We start from the raw sequence: 27828 nt of genomic DNA on the forward strand, positions 1-27828 counted from the left end.
GTAGAGTTGTTTGATTCCTATAAATCATTTGTTAATTCCTTGATTCTATTCACAATGTGTGCGATCTTCTCCATCTCCGGGTGCAGAGAAACCATAGCTTTCCTCCCTGAAACTGAGATTTACCTCTCGGTCTGCACAGACGCTTCACAGGCAAAACATTCACCGACAATGTGTCCGCGCATCTCGGCTCACCAAAGACCAAAGAGGAGCTTTCCAACGGGTGAAACGCGCTCATGGACTGCACACCAAAATACAGGCATCGGCTATAAACCGTCAAACCTGATAGGAGAATCCATGGGAACCACGAAACAGAGAATCTCACGCACGTGGGCCAGTGAACATTGGGTCATTGCTCGGAGATTTCAAAAGAAATAGATTATCTATGACGTGGTGAACGCAAGGAGAAAACAGAAGCACCGTCCCGCAGAGCAGGATCTGACAAACACTGTGTGACGGGTGACCTCATGAAGGTGCGGCGCCAGTAATCACCCTGCACAGCTTGACCGTTCCCTTTTATCGTCCCGTGAATCCTTCACATACCAGCGAGGGCCAGTAGAACTTCTCGGCTGCTCGACACTCGATACAATCCGATCGGGACGACGCGCCGATTCTCATCTGAAGAATTAAGAGAAAAACTCCGATGATTTTGTCGGCCGAGCAACTCTTGCTACCGGGTTCGGCCCGCGAGGGTTCCCTGGGTCTGCCTGAGCTGATGACCTTCTAGTCAAAATGCATTTCTGTCGTTTAGCCGGTAAAAGAGCTTCCCTGGATATGTGCTGTGTGACGTGATATACAGTGACAAAAAGATGGAAACGACCGCGATTGATGTTTGTCACTGAATGACAGGCAGACGTGGCTGAAAGTTGCCTGATATCCTGAAGGACTCCACCAACATCTGAAGCAGACACATGTTACTGCCGCCGCCGCCGCCGCCGCCGTCGTCTCCTCGCCTGTCTCGTGTTGCTTCTTGACGCCGATAGCGAAGAGGACAAAACCATGCAAAAACAGTTTTTACTTGAACGATTACTTGAAAACAAGCTCCGGAGCGGCTCGCTTGATTCCTCTTCTATTTCTTACAAAGCGAGACTTTGTTTTATTGGACCGGCGGGATTACAATCTGGATATTTTCATCTGCGAACGCCTCGGTCGAGACGTTTCAGAAGATACGCATGAGCGTTAAAAGCAAATAACAGGAAACGCAAAGTTACACGGCAACTGAAGTCGTCACTTAGTCCCAAATCTGTCAGATCCAAACCGTGTCATGGTTTGTCCTTTTGTCCCAAATACTGCAATTAAAAGCAAAGCAAAGAGATATTTGATGTTTTAGCGTCTGCCGACGGACGAGGAAGACTCAGCGAGATGCACAGCAGTGACGGACAGAAACCGATAAGGTGGTTTTTCCAGTTTTTCCCGCGTGGGTTATTGACTCACGGACCTCCGATTAAAAAAGTGGAATCAAGAATTTGAATTTCAAACGCATTTTAGGAAATACGTCGAAACTCTGTCACGAAGACATCAAAGCATGAGTTTTGCATCGTCTATCGACACAAATCATCAGATGATTGGATGGCTTCACCCCTGCTGCTCCATTTTTGATGCTACCTTTTTTTACGCCAGAAGCTGCAAGTACTTTATCGCGCTCCCACAGTGACTCCATTATGTCTCCAGTTGTTCGTCAGGAGATTAATTATCCGCCATTTCATTCCCATTTGGCAAATTCCGCAAAAAAACACTTTGCAGCGATGCCTCCCATGTTAATGATAAAGCCCAAACTTATTTCACGCTAAACGTTTTGCTGGCGTGATGTAACGTCTTTCAGGAAATGAAGTCGACGGACCCGGGGGGCTGCGCTTGTTATGTTTGAGGGCGTGGAGTCGAGAAAGGACGAAAAAAGGCCACTAATTGGCGCTTAGAATGACGGCGCGTCATATCTAGTCGGATCCAGACGCTACAGTACCCCACTGACTTTCCTGAAACCGCCGGCTTTTAGGCGGCACTGAAAGGACCGGGACCAGCCTTACTTTGGTTGGTCTTTTCCAAATCTCAGAATGGCTCTGGGTGAAGTTCGTCCTCAGTTTCGCTTTGACCGACGACGATCGCAAAATGGAGCGGTGGACTGCAGGGAGGCGTCACTCAACTCTCACATGATCTACGCAAACACAACCTCTGTGTTTCCAAAAGGTTCATCAGGATGCGCTGACCATGATGATCCGTCAGCGTGAACTTAAACACATCTGATTGACCCGACGTCGCGCCCTCCGACATCTTCACACCCCTTCAAAACCTAATAACCGTTGCTCATCGGCCAAAAATGTCAAATATTAGCGATGACGCTTTGTCTACACTTGAGTTTTAAGTTCATTGTACTTTCAAGAGACTATTTACTAAAGCTCAGCGTAGCTTCAGTGAGAACGAACATCAAGTTTGGAGGAACCTTCTTCTTCTTCTTCTTTCGGCTTTTCCCTTCAGGTGTCGCCACAGCGAGTCCACTTTCTCCATCTCACCCTATTCTCTGGATCCTCCTCTCTCACATCAACTACCTTCATATCTTCTCTCACTACGTCCATAAATCTTCTCTTTGGTCTTCCTCCAGACCTCCAATTCCAGCATCTGTCTACCAATATATTCTCTCTCCCTCCTCTGTCCATGACCCAACCATCTCCGTCTGGCTTCTCCGACCTTCTCTCCAAAACATCTAACATGTGCTGTTCCTCTGATGGACTCGTTCCTGATCCTCTCCATCCTGGTCACTCCCAAAGAGAACCTCAACATCTTCATCTCTGCAACCTCTAGTTCTGCCTGCTGTCTTTTGGTCATTGGAACAGTTTCTAGTCCAAACATCATCGCTGGTCTCACCACTGTCTTGTACACCTTTCCTTTCATTCTGGCTGAAAGTCTTCTATCTCTTGGTACCCCTGACACTTTTCTCCATCCATTCCAACCTGCTTGAACCGTCTCTTCACCTCTTTTCCACACTCTCCTACGCTCTGGACTGTTGACCCCAAGTACCTGAGATCCTCCAGCTTCTCGATCTCCACTCCCTGTAGCCTCACCGTTCCACCCGAGTTCCTCTCATTCACACACATATATTCTGTCTTGCTGCAACTAACTTTCATTCCTCTTCTTTCCAGAGCATACCTCCACCTCTCTAGATGTTCCTCTGCCTGTTGTCTGCTCTCACCACAGAGGAACCTCTCCATCCTATTCCAATTCCCCCGCCAACCGGGAATCAAATCCGCAAGCTCATGTTCAGCGCCGCTCATCTGAGAAACACAAAGTTGCAGAACTCCTCCAAAATTTGAATTTGAATTTGCTTCTGGTTATTCACGTGAGCGCCAGGAAAAGAACTGCCGGAGCTCCAGTCGACTGAAACAACAGTCACGACGGTGAAAACGACACTCGCTCGATGCAAAAGCGACACGCGAGCCCAAGTTGACGTTCTTAAATCTAATGTTGGTTCCTGTCTTTTCTTTTTGGACGTCTTTCTCTTTACGATGCACGGTGAATTCCTCCACTGTCCAAATCAAACGGCGACGCCTTCTAAACATACGAATGACCTGCGACCCTTAATGGCGCCGGAGACAGAAGAGAGGGTCACTTCCTATGCGTGCAGCACATCAAGTCTCTTTCTAGGACTCGGGATCACGGGGTTTTTCCGTCAAGCTGAGGTCAGTCGGGAGGTGGTTGAACCCCTTTACCCTCACGTCTCCCGCGCCCGCAGAACATCTGTGACTCCACGACGGTCACTTTTGAACGTGATCACGACTTGGGCGAGCCGCGGCGGAGCGGCCAAACGGACGGGGTCGGGGAACAAATCCACAGTTTGACCCAGTTACCTCATCGGAGGTGCCGGCGAGCTTCCCACTGATTCCCAACAACCCGAGTCTTTGTGCTCAGTCTGCAGCGTTGCTCTCCAAATGTCTGCTACACCAGCTCTGAACCAAAGGAAAACAGTTTCTGCTTTGACTGAGAATGCTTATGAAAGCGAGCGCCTTGATGGGATGGATGTCGATCTCGCCAATGGAAGTTTTTTCTGCAGTTTCCCATAAAATATCAGTTTCTTGGGCGTTGGGGAAATTATAAGGCGACCCTCAATGTGTTGCTGGTTAACATCCTGAGGGTTAAAGTCAAATGTGGCCAATTTTACAAAAGGAGACGGCTTTTAAAGAAGCTCCTCACAGTTGATCTTGTCCGACTGAAGTGACTTGCAAACCTTTTGCACGTTTCTGACGGTCCGGCCAGTCAGAGCGCACCTGATATCGTTGGACAATTATTTTATTAATATTGAAAGGCCAAAGTTCTTCCCGGCTTCTTGCTGATCGGCAGTCATCAGCGTACCGAGTGATCTTTGTTCACCTATTGGACATCTGCTCTTCCTGAAAAGGCTTTTATTTTTACCTCTATATATTTAGCAGCCCGTACCAAGCGTTATATAACACAGGGTGGCTGGCTAGATACTGGGTTTGGATCTGTTGCAACTCGTTTGGAGTGTCAGTCCGTCAGCCAGGTGGCTCCTCACTGGGACCACCAAGACCCTCTGTATTGACTGGGAACCACACACACACACACACACACACACACGCACACACACACACACACGCTGCTGTGGCCTGAAAACGAGTTTAGTGACTCCGCTATTTTTACGTAGAGTTGTGAGTTTCTGTAACTCTTGGTTTTCTTGCGTCTGCTATAAACAATGACACCGTCATATTTTACAGACACGATTTCACCAAAGCGCGACGATTTGTGTTGAAGTTCAAACCTGTAATTAGTGTCAATGAGCCAACATGTAAGACAATAAGACAACGTGCATACGGCTCTGCTCTGGCTACGCTTGCAGAACGACAAGAAAAACTCTTACTCCACTCACATCACTCATTGCAGAAATTCACCTCCCATATTTGTACAGAAACGAGGGTCAATCATCAGTGACAAATCAGCCGCGGTATTTACAAATACTTAGAAGATGGGTGGATGTAGTGAGAGAGGATGTGAAGGTAGTTGGTGTGAGAGAGGAGGATCCAGAGAAGAGGGTGAGATGGAGAAGGTGGATCGGCTGTGGAGACCCTGAAGGGAAAAGACCAAAGGTGGAGAGGAAGATTTGGAAAAACTTCGCATTTCTTTAAAACATTCACAAAAAGTCCTACTTCAAGCTGCATGCTGAAAGCAAGCGCTAATTTGATCGTTGCCACTCCGAATGCACCGGTTGACGCGCCGCTACATTACATCACTTTACATTCCAATCATTTAGCAGACGCTTTTATCCAAAGCGACTTAAAAAAGTGCAATTCAGTCACCGAAGATCCAAAGTACCAGTCGTGGGAAGTCAGAAGTGTAACTCAACCGAGGAGCCGTCTCAGAACCACAGACATACATCCATTCATTTCATCAACGCGCCGACATCTGACCGCCGTGCTTGTGCCGGAGATTTCACAAGAGGGTGAAAGTCCTCCTGGGATCAGGACCACCGCACCGCGCCAGGAGCCACACCGATCCAGATCCACCTTCCACGTCACGGTATCTTGGCGACGATCAAGCGAGGAAACGGTACGAGAACCGGTCCGAAGCGAATTCGTTCAACTGACGGACGAGCGAAGGAGCGTCACCGTGTTGGCGATAGTCCTGAAGAATATTCGAATGGAAGAGGTTGATTTTCTTGTTTGCTTTTTGTTTGTGTATCGCCGTGAGTGTTTCCCATCAAGGAGACGGAGCCTCAACTCAATGTCACATTTTACGGAGGCCCTTTGATCGTCTCATGACAAAAACATGAACGTTCGGCGGCTTGAATTGCGATTTTCATTTCACCCGACGCTTGCCTTTTGCCAAAAGTACGTCGGCACCTCCGTCCTCTGATTCATGGGTTTGATTTTGGGGGCGTCTGGCCAGATTCTAAACGTGCCCCCAGAAGCAACCCTGCCTTTTTCCATCGGATTCCAAGAGGTTATTCCCCTGACCTTCGCTGGAAGCTGGACGAAATCATTTAGAGAAGGAGTGCTAATCCATGCAACTCCTGTTGGAACGTACCAAGGTTTATATCTACATGTACTCTCACATCTCCGCAACCCCAAAAGCAGCACTGATTCTAAAAGGGAGTGATCAGCGCTATCTCAAATAGGAAGGAGAAGAAGAAAAAAGAAAAGGTTTTATCGGCCAGTAGAAGTGAGGAGCCTACCTTTGCTAGAACTTCCGCCTGCTTCGCACAGTAAGCTGTGAATTTGTCGCCGAACGAACCGTTCGAAATTCGGGGTCGCCTCCCGTTCCCGCCGTGGGATCGTAGCATCGTCATCTCGCCTGCGCCGAAGCCGAGAGCGGCTTTAGGCGGCTCTCAGATCTAACTTGGCATCGGAGCGACACGGAGGAAGTGACTCTGCCACTTTGACCCATCGGACGCCGCTACACTTTCACACCTGCAAGATTCCATCCACTTCCTCTCTGCAGCGCTTCATCATTTTTAGGGAACACAATGTTGTTCATTATTTAGAGGCTTAATCTGCTCCATTTCAGCCCACATTGTTAGAATTAAAAGCGACGGCTTTGTCGGTGTGATCGCGGCGCGTCACAACTCGGGCGGCTCCGCGGGCGCCGACGCCGAGGACCGTTGGAAACCTGCCCCGCTTTGCTTCGTTAAAAGCCAGTCGGTCCAAGTCGAAGGCCTTCCGTCGTCCCCGATCCTCAGCGCCGGTTCGTGACATTCCGAGTCAGTGCACCTCCACGTTTTAGAGGTTATTCCTCGGCGAATGTGAGAAGCGTCCTTCCGCCGGCGGTCAAACGGCGGCCCATTAGACACATTTTATACTCATCCACCGCACGACATCAGCTCCCGCTTTTCCGTCTTTGACTCGACGGCCGTCTCTCACGCCGACCTCCTCAAACGACGTCGAAGACGCCATCGCGGCCTTGACATCTCTACCGCCGGCTCACCGGCGCAACTTCCCTTTGAGTCAAGGGACAAAGGGATACGGTCACCTTTCCTGACGTCACGCCGGACCGCGACCTCATCCGGAGGCAATTTGCCCGCCATTTCCTTGCCGTCGCGTTCCAATAATTGGCGCCCTGATGTGTCGTTGCCATCGGATGAGCACGGATTCGACGCGTTCGGCTTCCCGGAACGACGGGAGCCGTCGAAGCGTCCCGGCCCTCCAGAACACGGACCCGCCGTCCTCACCGAGACTGAGCTCCCCACCTTCCAAACTCCAGCAGGAACATCAGACCCGTGGCGGCTCCTGTATGCAAAGGAGATGCAACACAAGCCTCCGCGCGCGGCAGGAACCCCTTCGGTGAAAACGAGCGCGGCTCCAGATGGAGAGAAATGTGGAACCGGTGGAAAGGCTTTCTGGCGGGCCGCGGCGGGAAGCCTCGCGGCGGGTCAGACGTGTCGTGACGTCCGCGGGGCTTCACGCGTCCGACGACCGTCCGAGGTTCCGAGATGACTCAGCGTCTCCGTGACATCCGACCGGCTTTTGTTCTCTTCTTGACACCGCGGACGGCGAGCCTTACCGGGAGACACGCCGCCGCCGCCGCCGCAGAGACCTGTTCCCGCAGTGCCCGCAGGGGGCTGGATGTGGCTCTGCGGAGATCAGCCCTCCGAGCCGCCGCAGAGAAACAACACCGACCAACAAAACACCATCGTCACTGCGTCATCGACCCGATATCAGACGAATCGATCAGATCGATCGATCGATCGATCGATAAGTCCCTCCGATCTCCGTGCGCGGGCCTATCTGTTGCTCCGCGGCTCCGCATCGGTCCAGGGCGTCGCGACTGACGGGAGAGAGAAACAGACACCCGTACCGAGTCCCAAGAACCGGACCCGGTTCCGCCGCGGGGCGGCTCGCCGTTTCCGCTCCGCCGCCGCCGAAAGCCTCCGTCCCGCCGCCCGCTTCCCTTCTGTCCCCTCAGACGCGTCGGCAGCCGCGCCGCTCGTTCACGCACGGTAAAGAAAGTGCGGTGTTTACCTGCTCGCTGCGGCGGCTTCCAGCGCGGCTCCCGCTCTGACACCCGGCGCCGCAGCCCGCACTTACCGTAACGACCGCATCAGGCACGCCCCGCACACACACGCACCGCACTCCCGGTATTACGGTCTCTCTCTCTCTCTCTCTCTCTCTCTCTCTCTCTCTCTCTCTCTCTGTGTGTGTGTGTGTGTGTGTGTGTGTTCACCGTGGCAGCAAACACTGAGATGAGTTTAGCCTGATGATTGACACGGTTACCTTGATAACCAGTTTGATTTGCTTGAATCCAAGATAATAATCCATCCTGCTGTTTTCCTCAGAAACAGAAAAGGACTCGATGGTCCTTTTCACGTTGAAACGCTAATATTGATGTTTTATTTCAGCACGCTTTAGATGAGAAAACGTTACCGTACCGTTTTTTTCGTCATTTTGACCGACCTTCAGATCGACTCCAGAGAAGGATTTATGCCGAGCACGTATTTTAGTGTTTCCCAGCCGAGGGCGTTTAGCTGTCCAAGCCTTCCGCGGCCTTTTCTCTTCTCTCTGCTTCTCAACACGCAATCCTCCTCTCCCTCCTTGACCAACCAGTAGCCTGTAGATAATCAGATAATCTCCGCCGGCGGCGGATGACCCGGGCCTCGGCCGATCCCGTCCCCAAGTCCTAGGTTCCATTCGCGTGTTACGTTTTGACATCATTTTTATGCCGACTGCCGTTTCCGTCCCGATCCTCCGCATTTATCTTTGGACCGGTTCAGAAACACCGTAGCGCTCAGGGGGAGTCTGGCCTGACGGACCCGGAATCCCAGAATCCCGAGCTAGTTCCGATGACCGCCGGGAGCGTCTGGCGGTTCTGTGTTAGAAAACTCCAACGTCGAATAGTTGGACCATGTTGTGCTCGATGTTTGACACACACACCTGCGCCGTTAGTTGTTGTAACCCTCGGTCAAAGTGTCAGCGCAGAGAAAGACCTCCCTGGGTTCCCCTGTTTGGTAGATATAGATATCTTTACAAAGAGCACCGTCTTGATGGCACCGACCCTTCGCTCCCATTGCTACTTTGCAAAAACCTAAATCTGCCAACTATGTGTCAGAACTGAGAACCAAAGCGATCCCATGTTTGGAGGCACGGAGGTTGAGATCTTCTGCCAGGGCTGGAGTGAGACCTGCCGGAGCCGTAGCATCCAGGCTCAGAAGTTCACGAGCAGCGGTGAGGTGGAGCGTCCACGGTGCGAAGATATTCGGCCGCAGCGGCAACTAGAGGATCGACGTAGGCGACGACTCCAAAATCTGTGGCAGCGGCGACGCCGGGATTGTCGACGGCAGCAAAGAGAAGATTGACGACGGCAAGGCGAGGACCGGAGAGGATCGGCGGTGGCGGCCAGAAGATCGGTAGCGACGGCGAGGCAAAGATTGGCAAGGACTGGCGACGGCGACCACAAGATCGACAACAGCAAGGCAAGGATTGGAGAGGATCGGTGGCGGCGGTGACCAGATGAGCGGCGGCGGTGCCGGGAGCAGCGACCCTTTCGTTGAGGATTGCGGTCACGGAAACACTTTCCTGGAGGACAACGGGAGCGGCGACCCTTTCCCGGAGGACGGCAGGAACAGGCCCCACAGAGCGGATGTTGAGCACGGTAAGTTTTCCCGTAACGTCTCCTCACTGTCACCGGCGGCAGACGTGGCCACGACTGGGAAAATGTCATCAGCGCCATCAGCACAAGTTACCTCCCAGCAGAGTTTGACCCCGGGGAGGAACCACCATCTGCACCTCACTCAGGTGTAGATGATGGCACAGGTCATAATAGTAATAATAATAATTCGTCCTTTTATTAATGCCTCGTGGGGAAATTGGTTCCCTGCAATGAAGCCATCATGGATGAAGCATGAGCTGCCAGGGGAGCAGTCAGGGGTTCGGCGTGTTGCTCAACAACACTTGGACACTCGGAGGAGCCGCCTTCCAACCGGGAGCCTTCGGTTCCAAAGACGATTGCTTGACCTCCTGCCCCACGCCGCCCCCTTCATCAACTGGTCCCTGGAGACACCGGGGCAACCCAGGTTACCCTGGAAGGTAAGCCCCGCCAAATCCTGACTGACCTCCATCCACAGGAACGGTTTAGTGTCCAGGCCATAGAAAAGGCCCCGCACCAACGGTTCGGTTGCCGTCTCTTCTCCGGGGACACCAGGAACCAGCTCTCCACCCGTCAGAGGAGAAGAGCTGAGAATTTTGGGGCTTGTCCAGAAGTTCTCTGGACTTATGCCCGCCAAGGATACCTTACTTTGGATGCCATTGGACAGGATAAGCTGGCCTTCCACGCTTTTATTTGGGGGCTGCGACCTCTCCACCTTCAAGAGCATCTTAGCTTACTCGCTCCCAAGCCGTGGCGGGACCTCCAGGGGAAGCAGAGAGAGTGGAACAAGTATCGGGAGATAGAGAACTCCCTCGGGGGTGAGCAGGGAAAGACCAACTACCTGTCGAATGGAAATGAGTGAGGATGAAGGCGCAACCTGCCGGCGCCAAGGAACACCCTGCGACCCTCACCGCGGAGAGCGAAGGCCATCAGCTCGCCGAGTGTTTTCTGTGCGGGGAGCCACGCCGGGTGGGGTCGGGGCGTCACCTTGCATATTGAGCATAGCTAACCCTGCAGATTTGTTCACTGTTGTTATCAATGTCCGTCCTGTGGGGATCACACAACATCCTATTACAACGAATGCCAATGTAATACCACCGATAGTCGAGGCCTATTGTACAATTGTCGCCCCCCGATGGCTGAAAAGTCCACCGAGCCAGTTCTCTAACCGCACGTTTCCCGCATTGCTACCTAATTCCTTTGGCAAACTGTGCAGTTTATGCGTGTCGTCTGTAAAGCTTTCGTTTTCTGCTGTGTTATTAGTTATTAATGTACAGCGTTTGTCGCCCGACAGCACAAACACTTGCCACCGCATTCAATAAGGAAAGGAAATGTATTTATTTGGTTTGGACAGTGCATGTTAATGAACACACTGGATTGGACTCCGGATTGTAACCGTGGGCTAATTTGCAACCGTTGTCCCACAGTTGCGCTCACAAACACACTGTCATTCATCCTGACTTATTGTTCATGTTTTTAGTGGTAGGGGAAGCCGGAGTGCCCAGAGGAAACCTACGCAGACACGGGGAGAACATGCAAACTCCACACAGAAAAGCCCCGTCAGGCCCAGGAATCAAACCTGGGACCTTCTAGCAGTGAAGCACGAGCACTAACCGCTGCCCACGTTGCAGTTTGGAAGCAGTCATAGTTTGGAATTCGGTTCTGGCATCGTGCCGGTCGACGGTTTTGTCTTCCGGGTCCTGATGGTTGTGGTGTTCCTTCGGCATCTTGCTTGTTGGTTTTAGCAGGCGATTTCCATCCTGTCAGTCATGGAGCACCCACTGACCTTGACCACAGCTTCGGGAATGGTTTTCCCATGATTATCTCGAACGGCCACAATAGGTTATTGGAAGAGGGAGTCATTCGTATTTCCGCAAGCACTGATGGTAACAACTCAGTCCGTTTTTGTCCACTGCTCACCTTAGCTTTGGTGAGTCTAGATTTCATGGCTCTATTCATTCTTTCCACTCCCGTGGAACTTTGGGGTTGGTATGGGAAATGTAGTTTGGTATGGGATATGTAGGTTGGTATGGTTTAGTTTGTTCATCCAGTTGCACCGGCTACCAGTAGCTGCCAGGATCAAGCACAAGGCCCTGGCCTTCAAAACCACCTCAGGAACAGGTCCAGCATATCTGACCGAAGTGATAAGACCTTATGTTCCCAGCAGAGAGCTGCGTTCCTCTGATACAAACCTACCAGCAGTACCTTTTGCTCGCTCTAAGTGATCTCAGGCAAAACTGTTCTCAGTTCTACTACCTCAGTGGTGGAAAAAAGTTCCGGAAGCAACAAGACTAGCATCATCTTTCTCAACCTTCAAGAAACAGGTAAAAACTCTTCTCTTTCAGGACTTTTTACTGCGCTGATGACCCAGATCAGGTTGGCAGCAAGTTAGGCTATGCAGTGTGTGTGTGTGTGTGTGTACGTTTGTGTATGTCTTTGTCAAAAAAAAAAAAAAAAAAAACCCTCACTAACCCCAGCTTACTGTTCTGTATATTTCCTGTGCATCTTGTATTTGCAAGTGTATTTGCAGTCCTTATGTCCTCTATTGTAAGTGGCTTTGGATAAATGTAATGTAATGTAATGTATGGGATATGTAGGTCCCGTTGGATGCACATGGCTCGACACGTCAGACGAGTTTCTTGTGATACGAATGCCGGCCCCCTGTCACTATTGATACTGGCTGGTATTCCGGGAATGAATTCCTTGCACATCATTTTGCAGAAGGCTTTAGCATCTTCCCTTGTGCAAGGATAAGCTTCTAGCCATCTACTCAATTGGCTCACAGTTACCGGTAAACACTTTGCTCTTCCTTGTGCCGGCGTGTGAGTGAAGGCCTTCTGTAACATCTGGAACGGGTGAGTTGGTTGTGGCAAATGGTCATGAGCTGCTTTGGGTTTGGAGATGACGCAATAGCTGTTACAAGCCGGGACGAATCCCAAACACTTCGCTTCTGGCCGACGCCATCGTAGCTTCCTAAAACGAGCCTTAAGTCCCACGTCTGCTAGGTGGCGTAAAAGAGCGGTTGACGGTGTAGAATCCACTGCTGCAGGAAACATATTGCATGAGTGTGGCTCCCTCTGGTGGTTCAGAGTCAGACAGTCACCGTGCCGGCAGCCGCAGGCCTGTCAACGTAGCCTCGTGGACGTCTAGTCCGTGAGTATTTTTGATTCTTAAATGCGAATCTTGCTTGCGCGTCTGGGTGGCCTGGCTCGGAGAAGAAGGCCGAGCAGAGATCTGTGACTGGGAAACGTGTTGCTGATGCTGGAATTGCAGTGTGGATTGATGGCACGTCTGGCACCAATGCTGGCAGAGTGATTACCCTTTTTTTTTTGCTAGACCGAATTTACAGTGGACAATAGGGGGCGGGGAGGTGGCCATAGTGAGGTGCAGGTACCGGTCACCATCCGGGGAGAAGAGGTGGAGATAGTGGACTCCTACAACTACCCTGGGGTCCACGTCAACAACAAACTGGACTGTTCACACAAACCTGACTCCCTTTACAGGAAGGGCCAGAGCAGGATGTTCTTCCTGAGGAGACTGAGATGGTTTGGCATCTGCAGCTCCTCAAGACCTTCCACCAGTCTATGCTAGCCGGCGCTCTCCTCTCAGGTAAAGCGTGCTGGCGCGGCGGCGCCGGGACCGCCGAGGTCAACGGGCTCCATAAGATGGTGAGGAAAGCTCTCTGAACCTCTGGAAAGGGTGGCGGCGGGGAGGGCGAAGGTCAAAGCGGGAGCTTCCAGGACCTTCCTCCCCGCCAGCTGCACCGCTGATGAGCGGCTCCTTCGGCCGGCGGTTCGTCGGACGCTCCTTTGCGCCGGCGGACATCAGATCGTACGACGGCACGCGACTCCGTTTGCTCCTCTGGCATCGACCTGCTCTCCTGTCTGCTTTGCAGCTTTGCAGCTTTGCTGCTCTGACTCATCCACCTCATCCTCTGCATGGCGTTTCTCTGGCCTTGGCTGCCCTCTGCTGCCCGCCGCACTCATCTCCTGGTCCGTCTCCTCGCCGAGTCCTTCCTCTTTGCTCGGGCGAGTAAAGAACCCTTACTCTGCTCATATCGTCTTGCAAATTTCCTCCGTGGCCTTTCGCATTCCCTCATGTATGTGTCATTTTTGTTTGTGATCCTTTTCAACGGATTCAGGTGATGATCTGTGAACGATCCCCGGAGTGGGACCGGCCTGATCCGTTCGCCTTCATTTCTCAGACTTTGTCGATCGCACGATTTAAAGTTGGTCGGCACAGTTCCGTCCACAAATTCTTAAGAGGCACGGGCAAAATCGTGACTCCCTCTGATTTATCCGCATTTTTTGTACCATCTGCCGATGGTTTGTAGCTCGTGGGTTTGCCATTTATGTTTTTGGTTTTGCTTTTTCCTTGTCCCACGGTTGTTGGTCTATTGGGTTAGGAAGGATACTTAGTGCTCCTCCACCCCCTCCTTGGGGAGCAGGGAACTTGTCCTTCTTCGTGGATTTCCGTCTGCCGATAACTATGGGAGGTGACGCTCTACTGCAGGGGTCCCCAAACTCCGGCCCCCGAACAATACCAGAGATGCGTTATGATTTTTTATGTTTTAATTCTGGCCACGTAATCCTGACTTGTACTTGCATAGAACACAACATTCTATTCCACCCTGCGGCAGCCTGGGTCTCGTCTGAAACCCCTCCCTCAAAAACAAATCCTGGACACACCCCTGTCAAAGAACACGGAATAATGGCGGAAAGATGAGGTAAGAGCAAAATAGATTCAGAATGCAGGGTATTTAACTGGAAGGTGTTGGTATCAGTTTAAAAGTGTCAGGGGTACCAAGAGATAGAAGAACATCAGCCAGAAGGAAAGGAAAGGTGTACAAGACAGTGGTGAGACCAGCGATGATGTTTGGACTAGAAACTGTTCCAATGACCAGAAGACAGCAGGCAGAACTAGAGGTTGCAGAGATGAAGATGTTGAGGTTCTCTTTGGGAGTGACCAGGATGGAGAGGATCAGGAATGAGTCTATCAGAGGAACAGCACATGTTAGATGTTTTGGAGAGAAGGTCAGAGAAGCCAGACGGAGATGGTTGGGTCATGGACAGAGGAGGGATAGAGGATATATTGGTTGGAGCTGCCAGGCAAGAGGTCTGGAGGAAGACCAAAGAGAAGATTTATGGACGTAGTGAGAGAAGATATGAAGGTAGTTGGTGTGAGAGAGGAGGATCCAGAGAATAGGGTCAGATGGAGAAGGTTGACTCGCTGTGGTGACACCTGAAGGGAAAAACCGAAGGAAGAAGAAGAAGAAGAAGGAGAAGGAGAAGAAGGAGAAGAAGAAGGAGAGGTATCGGTATCAGTTTGATTCCATAGATCGCTTGCTTTCTGCTTCTCACAGTGAATCGATCTGAGAGCTGCAAACAGTTGGGTCTGCAAGGAAGCTAATGTTCCTCCTTCTTCTTATCTGCGAAAAACTTGAACAAAATGTCATGAACAAAATTTCTGGACACAGTTGGGGAGAGGACAGCGCCCCCCACTGGGGAAACTCAGGACTCCATAGCACGTCATGTGATCCCGATGTCCTGGTCGGCATGTGATCCGGAGAGGTTTCTGGCAGGGGCCGAAGTGATCGCACCGAATTAACTTCAATTGTGTTGCGGGTTAAGTAATACAGTCCGCTGCCATCTGGCTAGTTGGACATTTCTCCAAAAGTACTTTCTCATCATTCACAGCTGACCGTATGAAATGATTCTTGATGCATGAAGTTCTGACATTTGAGTAGAATGAGATGAGATGAGATGAGATGAGAACAACTTTATTAATCCCGAAGGAAATTGTTGTGCCAGAGTTTCAAGTAAAAAACATAACAGTAATAGATAATAGTAGAAAGGAGGAAGAATAAGAAATATAGTGAAATATGAATTGTCTTAACTGTTAGCAGTAGCTACAAAGATTGAAGATTCCCTGCAGCTGAGGGAAGAGGAATGAAAAAGTCTGATAGCTTCAGGTAGGAAAGACCTCCTGTGGTGTTCAGTGGAGCTCCTTGGTGGCATCAGTCTACGACTGAAAGAGCTCTGACAGGACGTCAACGTGGCATGCAGGGGGTGATGGACGTTGCCCATGATGCTGAGGAGCTTCTCTGACACCTGCACCACAGACTCCAGCTCCACTCCCAGGACAGATCCAGCTCTCCTGATGAGCTTGTTGAGTCTGTTAGCATCAGCTGTCTTGATCCTGCTGCCCAGCACACAACAGCGTAGAAGATGACGCTGGACACCAGCGAGTGGTAAAACATCTGCAGCATGGTCCTGCAGACGGTGAAAGATCTGAGCCTCCTGAGGAAGAACGGACGGCTCTGACCCTTCTTGATGATGGTGTTCAAGGTCCAGTCCAGTTTATTGTCCAAGTGGACACCCAGGTATTTGTAGGTGTCCACAATGTCCACTTCTGTACCCCTGATGGTGACCGGATTCAGGTGGGTCCTTTGTTTCCTGAAATCCACCACCAGCTCCTTTGTCTTAGACACATTGAGCTGCAGGTGGTTCAGTCCACACCACTCCACAAACCTGCTCCTGTACTCCTCCTCCTGGCCTCCGTTGATGCAGCCCACGATGGCAGAGTCATCTGAGAACTTCTGCAGGTGGCAGGACTGCGAGGAGAACCTGAAGTCTGAGGTGTAGAGCGTGAACAGGAAGGGAGACAGGACCTGGTAGAACCCCCGCGGCGCCCCGTGCTGCTCACAATGGTGTCCGACGTGATGTTTCCCAGCCTCACGTTCTGCGGCCGACCTGTGAGGTAGTTGTTGATCCAGGTCGCGAGTGAAACAGTCGTGACACGGAATAGACACGAGACACTGGTGAAGCCCGTAAGAGACATCATCTCCTCACAATCTGCACCGGTCTTTTAACGAGGCTTTGTATTTCTCAGATCCTTCATATTCGTTTTGATAGCATACGCCCATCTACCCCTCTCTGCTTTCTTACCCTCAGGCGACTTGCTTTGGGCGAATGTGTTGTTCCCTCTAAGTTAAATGCATTTCCTCATCCACTCCTTTGACTTTTCTGAGGTCACAGCTTCTGGAAATGGCACAGATATGTTACACGTCACTCCATAGCAGTGGTCTATGTGACTTTGGACTGGATCGGTCGCCTCTTTTGACATATTTAGACAAACTGCTATCTGCGTATCTGCCCGGCTGCCCCCCCCCCTCTCCAGAGGGGTATCTCTCTCGGGGTATCGTTTAGACTCGTGCTTGACTTCAACTGTCTTTGTTTTGCGGCGGCTCATTTCGGCTTCGTGTTCTGCTGTAACATGGCGGTACAGACTTCTGGACCTGTGCTGTATGAAGTCGTCATTGTCAGGAGTTCAGCTAGTCCGTGTCTGCTGTTCAGGCGCGGGAGTCTTTCCATTGATGCAACAGTTTACAGTTGAGGTGTCGAGGTGATATATGGATTTATTCCACACATTTCCGAAGACAAAGCATTGATTACCAAACTCTGATCGAACTGCGAACATTTAACAGTACAGTATATTGGATAATACAGGTGTATATTTCTTCAAAAATGTTTTTGGTTTTTTTTTTGTACGGTTTGAATTCAATTTTATTCCACACTTGCAGAGACGAGGTGGCCATTGACAAGTTCAAGATCTCTTGATGTGTTTTTTTGAATGAAAAGCTAATGGGGCCACAGCTGTTTTTGAGCGTTCCTAGATCAGGTAACATCTTATGAGCCAAGAGTGACAGAGATACGGTCGTCCCTCAGGAGTTCTGAGGGTGTTTTCGTCTTAGCTTCATGGACCCATAAGACCTTGTTATCAAACACACGTCTTTTTATGCGCATGGAATACGAAGGTGTTCATGCGTGTCAGGTCACTTTGTCTTGACAGAACAACCTCTAGTCAAGTTCAGTAGTTTTCAAACACCGGAATGACTGAAAGGAAACGGGCCTTAATGCAACACCCGTCTCCGGCGGCGGTACGTAATGTACCCGCTCACAGGAGGCCGATGCCCATCCTACGGGTCTGTGGAGTTTTCACAGATGAAATCCGAGGTAACAGCACTGTCAGTTCAGCAGCATTTGTCACAGATCACCTCACTCCGTCCCGGCAGAACAGCTTCTTCAGGTGTTTGGAAATTTCGGCCATTTTCAGTCCGTATATAACTGGATATAACAGAGGGTGATACACAACTACTTGTAAAGCCATTACAAAACGAGCCGTCTTCGGAATGTCCAGCTCGAGTCGATCCATCAGCAAATGAAATGCACTTAAACAGGAAAAGCAGCCTAAAACCAAGAGGTGGGGTAAGCAGGTCTCTGCTGCCTTTCTCCTTACGTTCCCACTGCCGCGGAAGGTTATCAGGAATATCTTAATGTACGTAAAGACAATGAAAACCACAGGAACAATCACAACGTTTGTGAACATGAATAACCCCAACACAGATCGCGCTTTTGACTTCACACAGTGAAGCTTATTCAGTGAACTGTTGCAAAAAATTCCCGCAAAGCTTAAGCTGCAGAGTTCTTGCTTTGCATTTAAAACGGCTCCTGCTCCGACCTGGCAGGCCGGTACGATCCAAGACAAACTCAAGCAGACTCCGACAGTCATCTTGGTCATGATGGCCGGATATTGCAGAGGTTTGCATATGGACACGTACCTGTCGTAAGCCATGGCCGATAGCAGCAAGAAATCTGCACCTCCCAGAGTATAATAGAAGAAAGCCTGGAGGAGGCAGGCTGAATAAGATATGGTCTGTCTCTCAGACAGAACGTCCACCAGCATCTTTGGGTAGACAACGGTGCTGTACAGGACGGAGTTCAGAGACAAAGCTGCAATGAAAAAGTACATGGGCTCGTGGAGGTTCCGGTGGATCCAGATGAGACATATGATGGTGGAGTTACTGCCGATGATCACGATGTAGACCGCGATCATGAACACAAAGTAAAGATATCTGTAACTCGCCATTTCAACAAACCCATCCAGAGTTAAATAGGTCCCATTTAGTTCAATAACCATTGTCTTTGTCACTTCAGGGGCCTTTAAAACTGTCAGCCTGTCAACAAATATTCAAAAAAAGAACTGAGAGGTTGTACATGACAGCGCACTGGAAAATCAGAAATGAGTTTATGTCAGCCATGATAGTTACCCAACTCGAACGCCGCCATTCTGACTGATCTGTGTGGGTCAGGCCAAGTGCTTTATGAGACTTCTTCACCCTCCATGGATCTCATTAACTGCTCCACCAAGAGTTGCCCTCATGTAAACAACTGGCTATGCTGGATGCGACCTCATTAGTGCCACTTGACTTTGTTTTTTGTTGGTCTTTTCTCTCTTCCCGTTGTTTTCCGTAGGACATCTTTTACCACATGAGCGTCTATGATTCAATAACGCGCTATCACAGCATTCAGAGGTGAGCTTGAATCTCCGCTGCTGAAGTTCTTTTACCGACAAGTGGTCGTTTTCTTCGTCTGTCTGACATGGAACTTCACCATGGTCAAGTTTTGACCTCACAGAGGCCTGGTGGCCCATTGCTGATGGTTGAGCGGTAGTTTCTCAAACTCAGAATAGTGTCTCTTGTGTCATAACTATGTTTGTCAGTCCAGAATTCAACTGACATTCACCGTCGCTGTCTTATTAGGTGAAAGAGTCGAGGACGGACACCCGGGGACACGAGGAGGTTTCGAGTGCTTTGTTGGACACGTTGAGTCAGAAGTGAATCGGCAGCCTTCGGTCTCCATGGCATTGAGAATGTTCAAGAAGTCGACCCATCAAGAGAGCGCCCTCTTCCGTGGCTGCCATGTGACACATTACCCAGTTGGCCTTCTCTGAATGAAGGCAAATAGCAGATGTCGAATTGGGCCGAGTTACTCTATAACCAAACCGCTCCGCTGCCAATTGAAACGTTGCAGCACTTCCCCCTTGTGATTCACTGCCAGAATCTTGTCTCTGAAGCAAGTCTAAAAGCCTTCTGCTGTCCAAGAGACGTCTTTTGGTCCTTCGGCTTACATGAAACTCCAGAGTTTCCTTCAGTGTTGGGGGCCACATTTCTACACCCTCTCCTGCCGTCTAGCAGCATCACTGCACACATTCTAATGAAGAATCCAGTCCTCGCCCACCTTCGCTCAGAAAGGAAGAGGCTACACCTGCAGCCTGCTTTCACCTCAAATCGTGACAAACGTGTCAGATCGCGTCACTGTGAAAATATCCCGCCTCATTTGCCGTAGCCTCGGTATCCCGCTGGTTATGGAAACTGTTCAATGAAGCCGAGCGAGAACAAACCTTGTGTGATTAGTCGCACCTTCAACCGGGATTCTGTGTGAGGTTTGTTGTCTTCAAATCGTTTACAGGGAAATGCATAAAAACATAATTCCAGCCTAACGTGGCGAGTGTCCTCCGGTGTGGTGAAAAACAGGCCGGGCCTCAAGGGTCTGCCTGCAGCCAGACTGGAACTTTAATTATGACCCAGTGGTCACAAGGAATTGGCCCGGTGGGATGTTCTGCCTTTGGAACAACAAAACAGTGTTACATCTCGCGAACCCTCCCTGACGGGCTCTGCATCAGAAGGACTTTATTTGACATGATTGTGTTAAACACAGATAGATTGACTGCCGCGGCTCCATCAGCACATGGTTATCGTATCTTCCAGTCTTAGCACAATTTAACGCCCCTGAAATGTGACCCTTTTTGGCAACCGCTCGATGCTCGTGGGTGAGTTGACTCTTGATTGCATCACTTGTAAAGTGCCTTGTCTTTGGACAGTTTTTTGCGCCCAGCTGATCAGAATCCCCAAAAAACTATCTGAAGACCACCTTGGAGTGGTCAGGGTGCTTTTTGTAGATATTACAAGAAGAAGGAATTGACTCTGGCTTGACACACGCATCCAGCTGGGAGACTCCTCTCATTTTGAAATGCAACCGCTGGATGGACCAAAGCCATCATGTTCACATGTAGACTATTATTTACACCGAAATGTATTTCTCTAATCTCGCATCCGATTCACAATAACAATGGGGAGAATCCCTGGTGCATAGCACCTCCAGCATGTCCTTGGTCTTTCCTGGGGCCTCCTTCCAGATGGACAAGCTGACGAACTTGCTGAAAACAATGCAGGCCTTGCGCTCATGGCTCAATGATCGCCAAAGCAAATACTCAGAGGAGATACAAGGACAAATGTCTTGAATTGAAATACGCTGAGTCAGAGTTCAAACAGAAAGGAAACAAACTCAGAACTACGCAATCATGATGATACTCAAAGTTGAATCCATGTGCTTCTTTAGTTCTTTAGTTGTCACTCAGAAGGTCATTTGTAAATATCTACTTCTCCTCCTTTTGGTTTTTCCCTTCAGGTGTCGCCACAGCGAGTCAACCTTCTCCATCCAACCCTATTCTCTGGATCCTCCTCTCTCACATCAACTACCTTCATATCTTCTCTCACTACGTCCATAAATCTTCTCTCTGGTCTTCCTCCAGACCTCTTGCCTGGCAGCTCCAACCAATATATTCTCTCTCCCTCCTCTGTCCATGACCCAACCATCTCCGTCTGGCTTCTCTGACCTTCTCTCCAAAACGTCTACCATGTGCTGTTCCTCTGATAGACTCATTCCTGATCCTCTCCATCCTGGTCACTCCCAAAGAGAACCTGAACATCTTCATCTCTGCAACCTCTAGTTCTGGCTGCTGTCTTTTGGTCATTGGAACAGTTTCTAGTCCAAACATCATCGCTGGTCTCACCACTGTCTTGTACACCTTTCCTTTTATTCTGGCTGAGTCTTCTATATCTTGGTACCCCTGACACTTTTCTCCACCCATTCCAACCTGCTTGGACCGTCTCTTCACCTCTTCTCCACACTCTCCGTTGCTCTGGACTGTTGACCCTAAGTACCTGAAATCCTCCAGCTTCTCGATCTCCACTCCCTGTAGCCTCACCGTTCCACCCGAGTTCCTCTCATTCACACACATATATTCTGTCTTGCTGCGACTAACTTTCATTCCTCTCCTCTCCAGAGCATACCTCCACCTCTCTAGATTTACCTCTGCCTGTTGTCTGCTCTCACTACAGATCACAATGTCATCCGCAAACATCATGGTCCATGGGGATTCCTGTCTAACCTCATCTGTCAGCCTGTCCACCACCATTGCGAACAAGAAGGGTCTCAGAGCTGATCCCTGATGGAGTCCCACCTCCACCTTGAACTTCTCTGTTACCCCTACAGCACAGCGTACCAGTGTCTCACAGCTAGCATACATGTCCTGCACCAGTCTAACATACTTCTCTGTCACTCCAGACTTCCCCATACAATACCAGAGCTCCTCTCTTGGCACCCTGTCATATGCCTTTTCTAGGTCTATAAAAACACAATGCAGCTCCCTCTGGCCTTCTCTGTACTTTTCTATTAGCATTCTCAACGCAAATACTGCATCTGTAGTACTCTTCCAAGGCATGAAGCCATACTGCTGTTCACAAATGCTGACTTCTACTCTCAGTCTAGTTTCCACTACTCTTTCCCATAACTTCATTGTATGGCTCATCAACTTTATCCCTCTATAGTTGCCACAATTCTGCACATCCCCTTTATTCTTAAAAATAGGCACCATCACACTTTGTCTCCATTCTTCAGGCATCTTCTCACTCCTAAGATTCTAGTCAGAAAATCTACTGCTGCCTCTCCTAGACACTTCCACACCTCCACAGGTATATCATCAGGACCGACTGCTTTTCCACTCTTCATCCTCTTCAATGCCTTCCTCACTTCACTTTTACTAATTTGTGCTACTCTGTTGTCTGCAATAGTCACCACTTCTACCCTTGCCTCTCTTTCATTACATTACATTACATTTGGCAGACGCTTTTATATGGCGACTTACAATAGAGGACATAGGGACTGCAAATTCTTTCCTTTTCCACATTCATCAGCTCTTCAAAGTACTCTTTCCATCTTCCCATCACTCTTCTAGCATCTGTCAATACATTTCCCTCTCTGTCCTTAACCACTCGGACCTGTCGTACATCCTTTCCATCTTTATCTCTCTGTTTCGCCAACCTGTAGAGATCATTCTCACCCTCCTTACTATCCAACCGAGCATACAAGTCATCGTACGCCCTTTGTTTTGCCTTTGCTACCTCTATCTTTACCTTACGTTGTATCACCCTGTACTCCTGTCTGTTCTCTTCAGTCCTCTCAGTATCCCACTTCTTCTTTGCGAGCCGCTTTCTCTGTATATACTCCTGCACTTCCTCATTCCACCACCAAGTCTCCTCATATACTTTCTACAACAGGCTACAAACCCAAAAACTTCTCCTCCACAGCCATGGACACCTACCTCCTGAACAAGCTCAATGTCTTTCATCCCCAGGCATGTGCTCAGAGCATGAGTGGAGCAGCTCGCTGTGATTTCTACTGACATCTTGAACCTGCCCCTTGCCCGAGCACTTGTGCCAAAATGCAAGTAGTCGTTAAAAATGCTGGACAATCACAATGCTTTGACACAACTGCTATTTGTTGACGTCATCTCAGCAGTCAACACCGTCATCCCCTCTAAGGTAATCACTAAACCTGCAGACCTGGGCACCAACACCTCCCTCTGCAACTGGACGATGGACTTTCTGACCAACAGACCATAGTATGTTAGATCAAGCCAAACTTGCTCCACCACCATCACACTCAACACGGGTGTGCCACAAGGCTATGTGCTGAGTGCATTCCTCCACTCTCTCTTCACCCACGACTACAGACCTGTGCAGGATCCAATTCCATCATCAAGTTTGCGGACAACACCACAGTGATTGGTCTAACGATAAGGCAGTCTACAGAGAAGAGGTGCAGCACCTGGCCATGTGGTGCAGCAAGACCAAGGAGCTCATTGAAGACTTCTGGTCGAAATCTTCTTGTCTTGGCAACTGGACTTGAATGTCTTCACCTGGACACGTTTCACCCCTCATTCGAGAGGCTTCTTCAGTTCGAACAAAGAACAATTAGAGCAAAGGATTCGACCCCTTTTGTGCAACAGGTGGTGGTTGGATGCAGAAATAAGTTGGGTTAACAGAAAGAGGTTTCCGTTAAAGTCTGTCCTTGAGACGAGACGCTGTAGACAAGGGTTCGATTGGAGTAAAACAATCCGTTCAAAGAACACACAGAGTTTATTGAAAATTTCACAAAGACAGCAATCATGGGTGCCCCTGGTTTTTTTTGTATACTCACTAGTATCAGAGCAAGAAGTGACCTTTGGCTCTGACAGTTTATGTAAATCCAAGTGTACAAAGTACATCAGTGGGATTGATCAATTTTAAGCGCATGCTAGCTGAGCAGACTTTTCAAGCTAAGCATTGCCTGCCGGGAAGCAGTTGTGTTTAAAAAGACAAGCAGTGGTTAAGTTGAGGCCGTCTGGTTTCGTTTTCAAAACTTATATAGAGAAGTGGTGAAGCTAGCCCTGGATATCACAGGTCCATCGTGGCCACTTAGGAAACTGCCAGAAAAGATGAAGAAGGTCTTCAGTGAAATTCATGTTTTGCAAAGCTGTGGCTACACTGGAGCTGATTCACCAGGGCTGCATTTCTGCCCTCGTTGTTGCTTTAACTTTAGTCAACATCACATGAATTGTCTAAAGATGGGGTGGGTGTTGGGCCTGAACAAGGTTCAGCAGTGTGAATAAAGCCATGGAACACCCCCAGTAAGGAAGAATCGAAAAAGCAGAGCGCGCCACCGCGCCTGTCGTATTGCTTCTGCACCCGGTTCATGTCAGCGATGCAGGTCACAGGTATGGAGGTGTTTGTCGTCACGCACCACTTGGAGTGATCGGAGGTCCTGCTCCAAGTGCCCACAGGGGTGTTGACTGAACGAATGTTGAACACTTTGTAGTCATTGGTCGGACAGAAGGAGGGGTCTGGGTTCCCGCAGCCCCACGTCTGGGCCATCACATCACTATTCACCAACTTGGCGATCTTGACATAAAGATCTGCAAGAACAGCAATACTGCGTTTAAAGACACTGGACGTAACCAGAGTTTTAATCAGACCTCAGAACCACAGACACAAGGACCATCGAGTGTGGTGCCACGTGAATAAGGAGGGACGGTAGAAGGGATTTGTAGAAACAAACCGATTGGTGCAGGAATAATTTGCATTTAATGTGTACATCAATCATACACAACACCTGCAAAGAAACTGGTTGTTCCTCGAAACCATTCAGAGAACTCTGTTTGCCATGTGTCAGGGAGTGTTGAGTATTCCTTCATGCTCAGTGTGAGATACGCATGTGGACAAAGCCTTCCATCCGTCCTCTGCCCGGTTCATCCTTGTCAAATTATCTTATTCAAATTGATCTTGGCGACGTCTTCACTTCAGAACTGAAGAAGCCTCTCAGATGAGAAGTGAAAGGAAGTGAAGAAGGAAGACCTTTTTTGTTGCATTCAGTGACAAAAATTGCACAACATCAGACAAATTTGAAGCGGACATGAGGAGAACATGGAGGCTCCACAAAGAAAGGCCCTCTGTGGGAATCAAACCAGAGACTTTCTTGCTGAGAGGCAGAAGCACTGAGCACTGCACTTCTGTGCCATCCAGAGAAGGCAAAAATAACTGATGCATCAGGAATATATGGTTGAGAACAACACAAGAACCTGCTTGATACCTAAAGAACGTACCATATACTGATGTCATTTTAACAAAGTGGCTCTACAAGAGTCCTAAATTCCTCACCTTCCGGGTTGGGTTTGGACAGTTTTGCGATGCTGTAAACAGTCTGTGAAATCGACCTCAGCGGTGTGAAGCTATTGGGCGGGGTGTCCTTCTTCCATTTCACAGCGTCCTGCAGCTCCTGGTGATGCACTGATGTGAGGTCGTAGTCGAAGGTGTAGGCTCCGATGTACTGCAGGTGTTTTCCTGGAAACAGAAAGAGTGTTCCAACAATGGGGTTCTACATACACTCCAGACCAGATGGTGAAGGTCCTTACCTATTAGTCTGAACTGGTCATAGTTGAAGGTCACACATGCGAACGTCTGTGCTTTACTGAATCCAGTCGAAGGGTAGAATTCATCTGCTGTTCTCCTGTAGGGGAACTGTGGAGTGCTGTGAGTGAGCCACACACCCACACCGTTCAGATCCACCAGCACAACCCCTGCCGATCATAATCATTATCAGTGCTGGTCTCTCAACTCTTAAAATGTCACAAAAATTTTGATGTAGATGATTAATGGACCCCCCCCCCCCCCCCCCCAATCCCTCAAGGAGTATTTCATTTGAATAGCACACAAAGGGAGCCCTGATGAGACCGAGGTCCTTCCCTTGGTGATGAACTGAAAGACTCCCAGTTTGAAGCCCCATCTTTGGGTAAAAGACAGGTTTTGCTAAGGGACACCCAGCTTCATTTACTGTCCTGACCTCAGTGCTGCTGTCATTCACAGAGCAAAGCTGCAGCCATCACCTTCTTCTTCTCCTATTTCCAAAATGAAAGGCAAAAAAACTTTCTACTCTTATGAATGAAGATGTGTCTTCTACTCACCTTTGCTGTGGCCAAATGTGTCGTGGGCGTTGGCTCCTGGTGGTTGATCATTGTAGCTGATGTATCCAAATGTTGGGGCCTGAGGGACAAGATTGGTGAGCTCTGAGGTGATGAAACATCTGATGGCTGAGTTTCCTCAGTGAATTTATTCAAAGTTCCTGTATACAGAGTGACATGTAAACACCATCATTCTGCGGGACACGAAGAGCGGCGCCAGGGTGTTTGCCAGGGCTCCGGTTGGGCTGTCGATGGGTTTGTAGCCCGGAACGTTAGGGCTCATCGTCATAACGCCATTGCGGTCCATGTAGACGTGTTCTTTTCCAGTAAAGGGCGCTACTCTGGTCCGCTTGTAGATGATGAACCTGTCCAACAAACAGTCACCAGTCATTGTCATGCTGAAAGCAGACCGTATGGTCACCGTGTGCAGATTCAGTCATCAAAGTGGAGACACCAACTGTGGTGAGGTGACATTTGAATAGCGGAAAATAAGTTGCAAGTCTGCTCTGGTATGCAGGGGCGTGTGAACTCACCAGTCAATGGGGTTGTTAGAGTTGTCTTTGCAGCTCACCTGTGCATCTGCGCTCCAGATCATCAGGCAGAGGAGGAGGAGGGTCGGCGGCATGGTGGCCTGCAGCACAGCAGTGCCGTTGTTATGTTATTACGGTCGCACGACTTTGGGACAACCCTTTATTTAAATGTCACAGGCGTCATTTTGAAGGCTGTTTCAAAAGTACTTTTACTCTAAATTCAACAGACAACAAGTCAGCAGTCAACAGATTTCAAATCAGTGACAAACAGCAGGACACTGTAGCCCCTCCTACCATCTCACGGCCCCCTCTTGCAGTTATCAATACTGGATACTTGAAATACAGTAGCTCGTCGCCGTGAGACAGCAAACATATGAAACATGACTCATGGAAACCTCTTCCTTTTCACACAACAAATAAGCACCGAGACTGACCAGAGATCGTACTCCCCCTAAAGCAAACAAACACAGGAGAAAATTCATCCCTTGCCCTTGTCACACTTCCACCTGTTCATCCCTCCTGTGCTGAAGAAAAGTGCCTTCTTGATAAAGTGTCTCTGCAAGTTTATTTCTGAACCATCCCTGTTTCCCTCCCTCTCTCTGCTCGAAAGGCACCCTTCCTCTATACACTCATGGCCGTCTGGGTCCTAACCTTTTTTCTGTTTTTAAAAGCATCATCTGGTTAAGCAAGGCTTTCCAAGCCCAGAGCGCACCCTCATCCCAACGCCTGAACATCCTGGACAGAATTTGAACGATACAAAGCAAGATAGTTTACCTCAAAAAGCAGCCACTCCTGTTGAATCAGAAAAGTCCAACCTGTGTTTCAGGGCGTCTATTAGAACCAAGCTCTTGTCTCTTCTCGATTTGCAGATTTTACACCCCTACCTCGCTGTGAGCAGAAACAGATTCCTCGCAAGATATGTATTTGGGTCAGCAAAGTCAGGATAAGGACTTGTGTGAGGGGGAAGTCTCTCCCCTTTATACCAGGACCTCTGACCAAACAGTTCCCGTAAGCTAACTTTGTGTGTCCCTCGTGGATCAATAAAAATATTTGATTTGGCCTGTTCTCAATGTCAGTGGAGTGCGTGGGCTAGGTGCTGAGGCAACCTCGACAGGAGCCTGAACGTGCGCTCAAGATCGATCATGGACAAACTATGGCCGGTCAAGTTTTTGTTTCCAAATTATATCAAATAAAATCATAATCACATTGCTTTTGCTTTGCCTTTTCCCTGCAACGTCCACATTTCCCCCCGAAAGATGGCGCA

General features: G+C 49.4%; 3 protein-coding genes across 15 annotated transcripts in view; all 3 read right to left on the reverse strand.

The window, feature by feature from the left end:
• Positions 1–8114, reverse strand: part of map2 (microtubule-associated protein 2) — an 82799-nt gene extending 74685 nt beyond the window's left edge. For 12 of the 13 annotated variants that reach the window (XM_086146009.1, XM_086146006.1, XM_086146004.1 and 9 more), the window contains exon 1: positions 7956–8104. The gene's annotated coding sequence lies outside the window, so the exon portion shown is untranslated. Of the gene's footprint in view, positions 1–7955 lie in introns of all 13 variants that reach the window. The other variant, XM_086146007.1, reaches the window with a different exon arrangement.
• A 9418-nt stretch (positions 8115–17532) lies between these two features.
• LOC147235129 (olfactory receptor 6M1-like) lies at positions 17533–18555 on the reverse strand. Its single transcript, XM_086144577.1, has 3 exons — positions 18195–18555; positions 17638–17882; positions 17533–17562 (listed from the first exon to the last, which is right to left on the reverse strand). Exons 1-3 carry the CDS (start codon positions 18553–18555, stop codon positions 17533–17535), a joined length of 636 nt encoding a protein of 211 aa, XP_086000703.1.
• Positions 18556–23658: 5103 nt separating this feature from the next.
• Positions 23659–27565, reverse strand: LOC147235130 (deoxyribonuclease-2-alpha-like). The gene is made up of 8 exons (XM_086144678.1): positions 27449–27565; positions 27339–27379; positions 26568–26665; positions 26222–26399; positions 26038–26116; positions 25489–25653; positions 25235–25417; positions 23659–24492 (listed from the first exon to the last, which is right to left on the reverse strand). Exons 3-8 carry the CDS (start codon positions 26657–26659, stop codon positions 24116–24118), a joined length of 1074 nt encoding a protein of 357 aa, XP_086000804.1. The 5' UTR covers positions 26660–26665; positions 27339–27379; positions 27449–27565; the 3' UTR covers positions 23659–24115.
• Positions 27566–27828: the final 263 nt, after the last annotated feature.

Source organism: Fistularia commersonii, chromosome 4 (assembly GCF_037954325.1).
Source record: "Fistularia commersonii isolate RoL2024-O1a breed Wild chromosome 4, RoL_Fcom_v1.0, whole genome shotgun sequence".
Taxonomy (NCBI): Eukaryota; Metazoa; Chordata; class Actinopteri; order Syngnathiformes; family Fistulariidae; genus Fistularia; species Fistularia commersonii.

Excerpts from the sequence above, each read along its gene's own strand:
- LOC147235129 (XM_086144577.1), bottom strand. The coding sequence starts at position 18,555 with ATGGTTATTGAACTAAATGGGACCTATTTAACTCTGGATGGGTTTGTT. Across the intron at positions 17,883-18,194 it reads GGCCATGGCTTACGACAGGT|GTGGGAACGTAAGGAGAAAG; the intron begins ACGTGTCCATAT and ends CCTTCCGCGGCA. Across the intron at positions 17,563-17,637 it reads AGCTGTTCTGCCGGGACGGA|ACCCGTAGGATGGGCATCGG; the intron begins GTGAGGTGATCT and ends AAAACTCCACAG.
- LOC147235130 (XM_086144678.1), bottom strand. The coding sequence starts at position 26,659 with ATGCCGCCGACCCTCCTCCTCCTCTGCCTGATGATCTGGAGCGCAGAT. Across the intron at positions 25,654-26,037 it reads CACATTTGGCCACAGCAAAG|GGGTTGTGCTGGTGGATCTG; the intron begins GTGAGTAGAAGA and ends TATGATCGGCAG. Across the intron at positions 24,493-25,234 it reads GTCCAAACCCAACCCGGAAG|ATCTTTATGTCAAGATCGCC; the intron begins GTGAGGAATTTA and ends CTGTTCTTGCAG.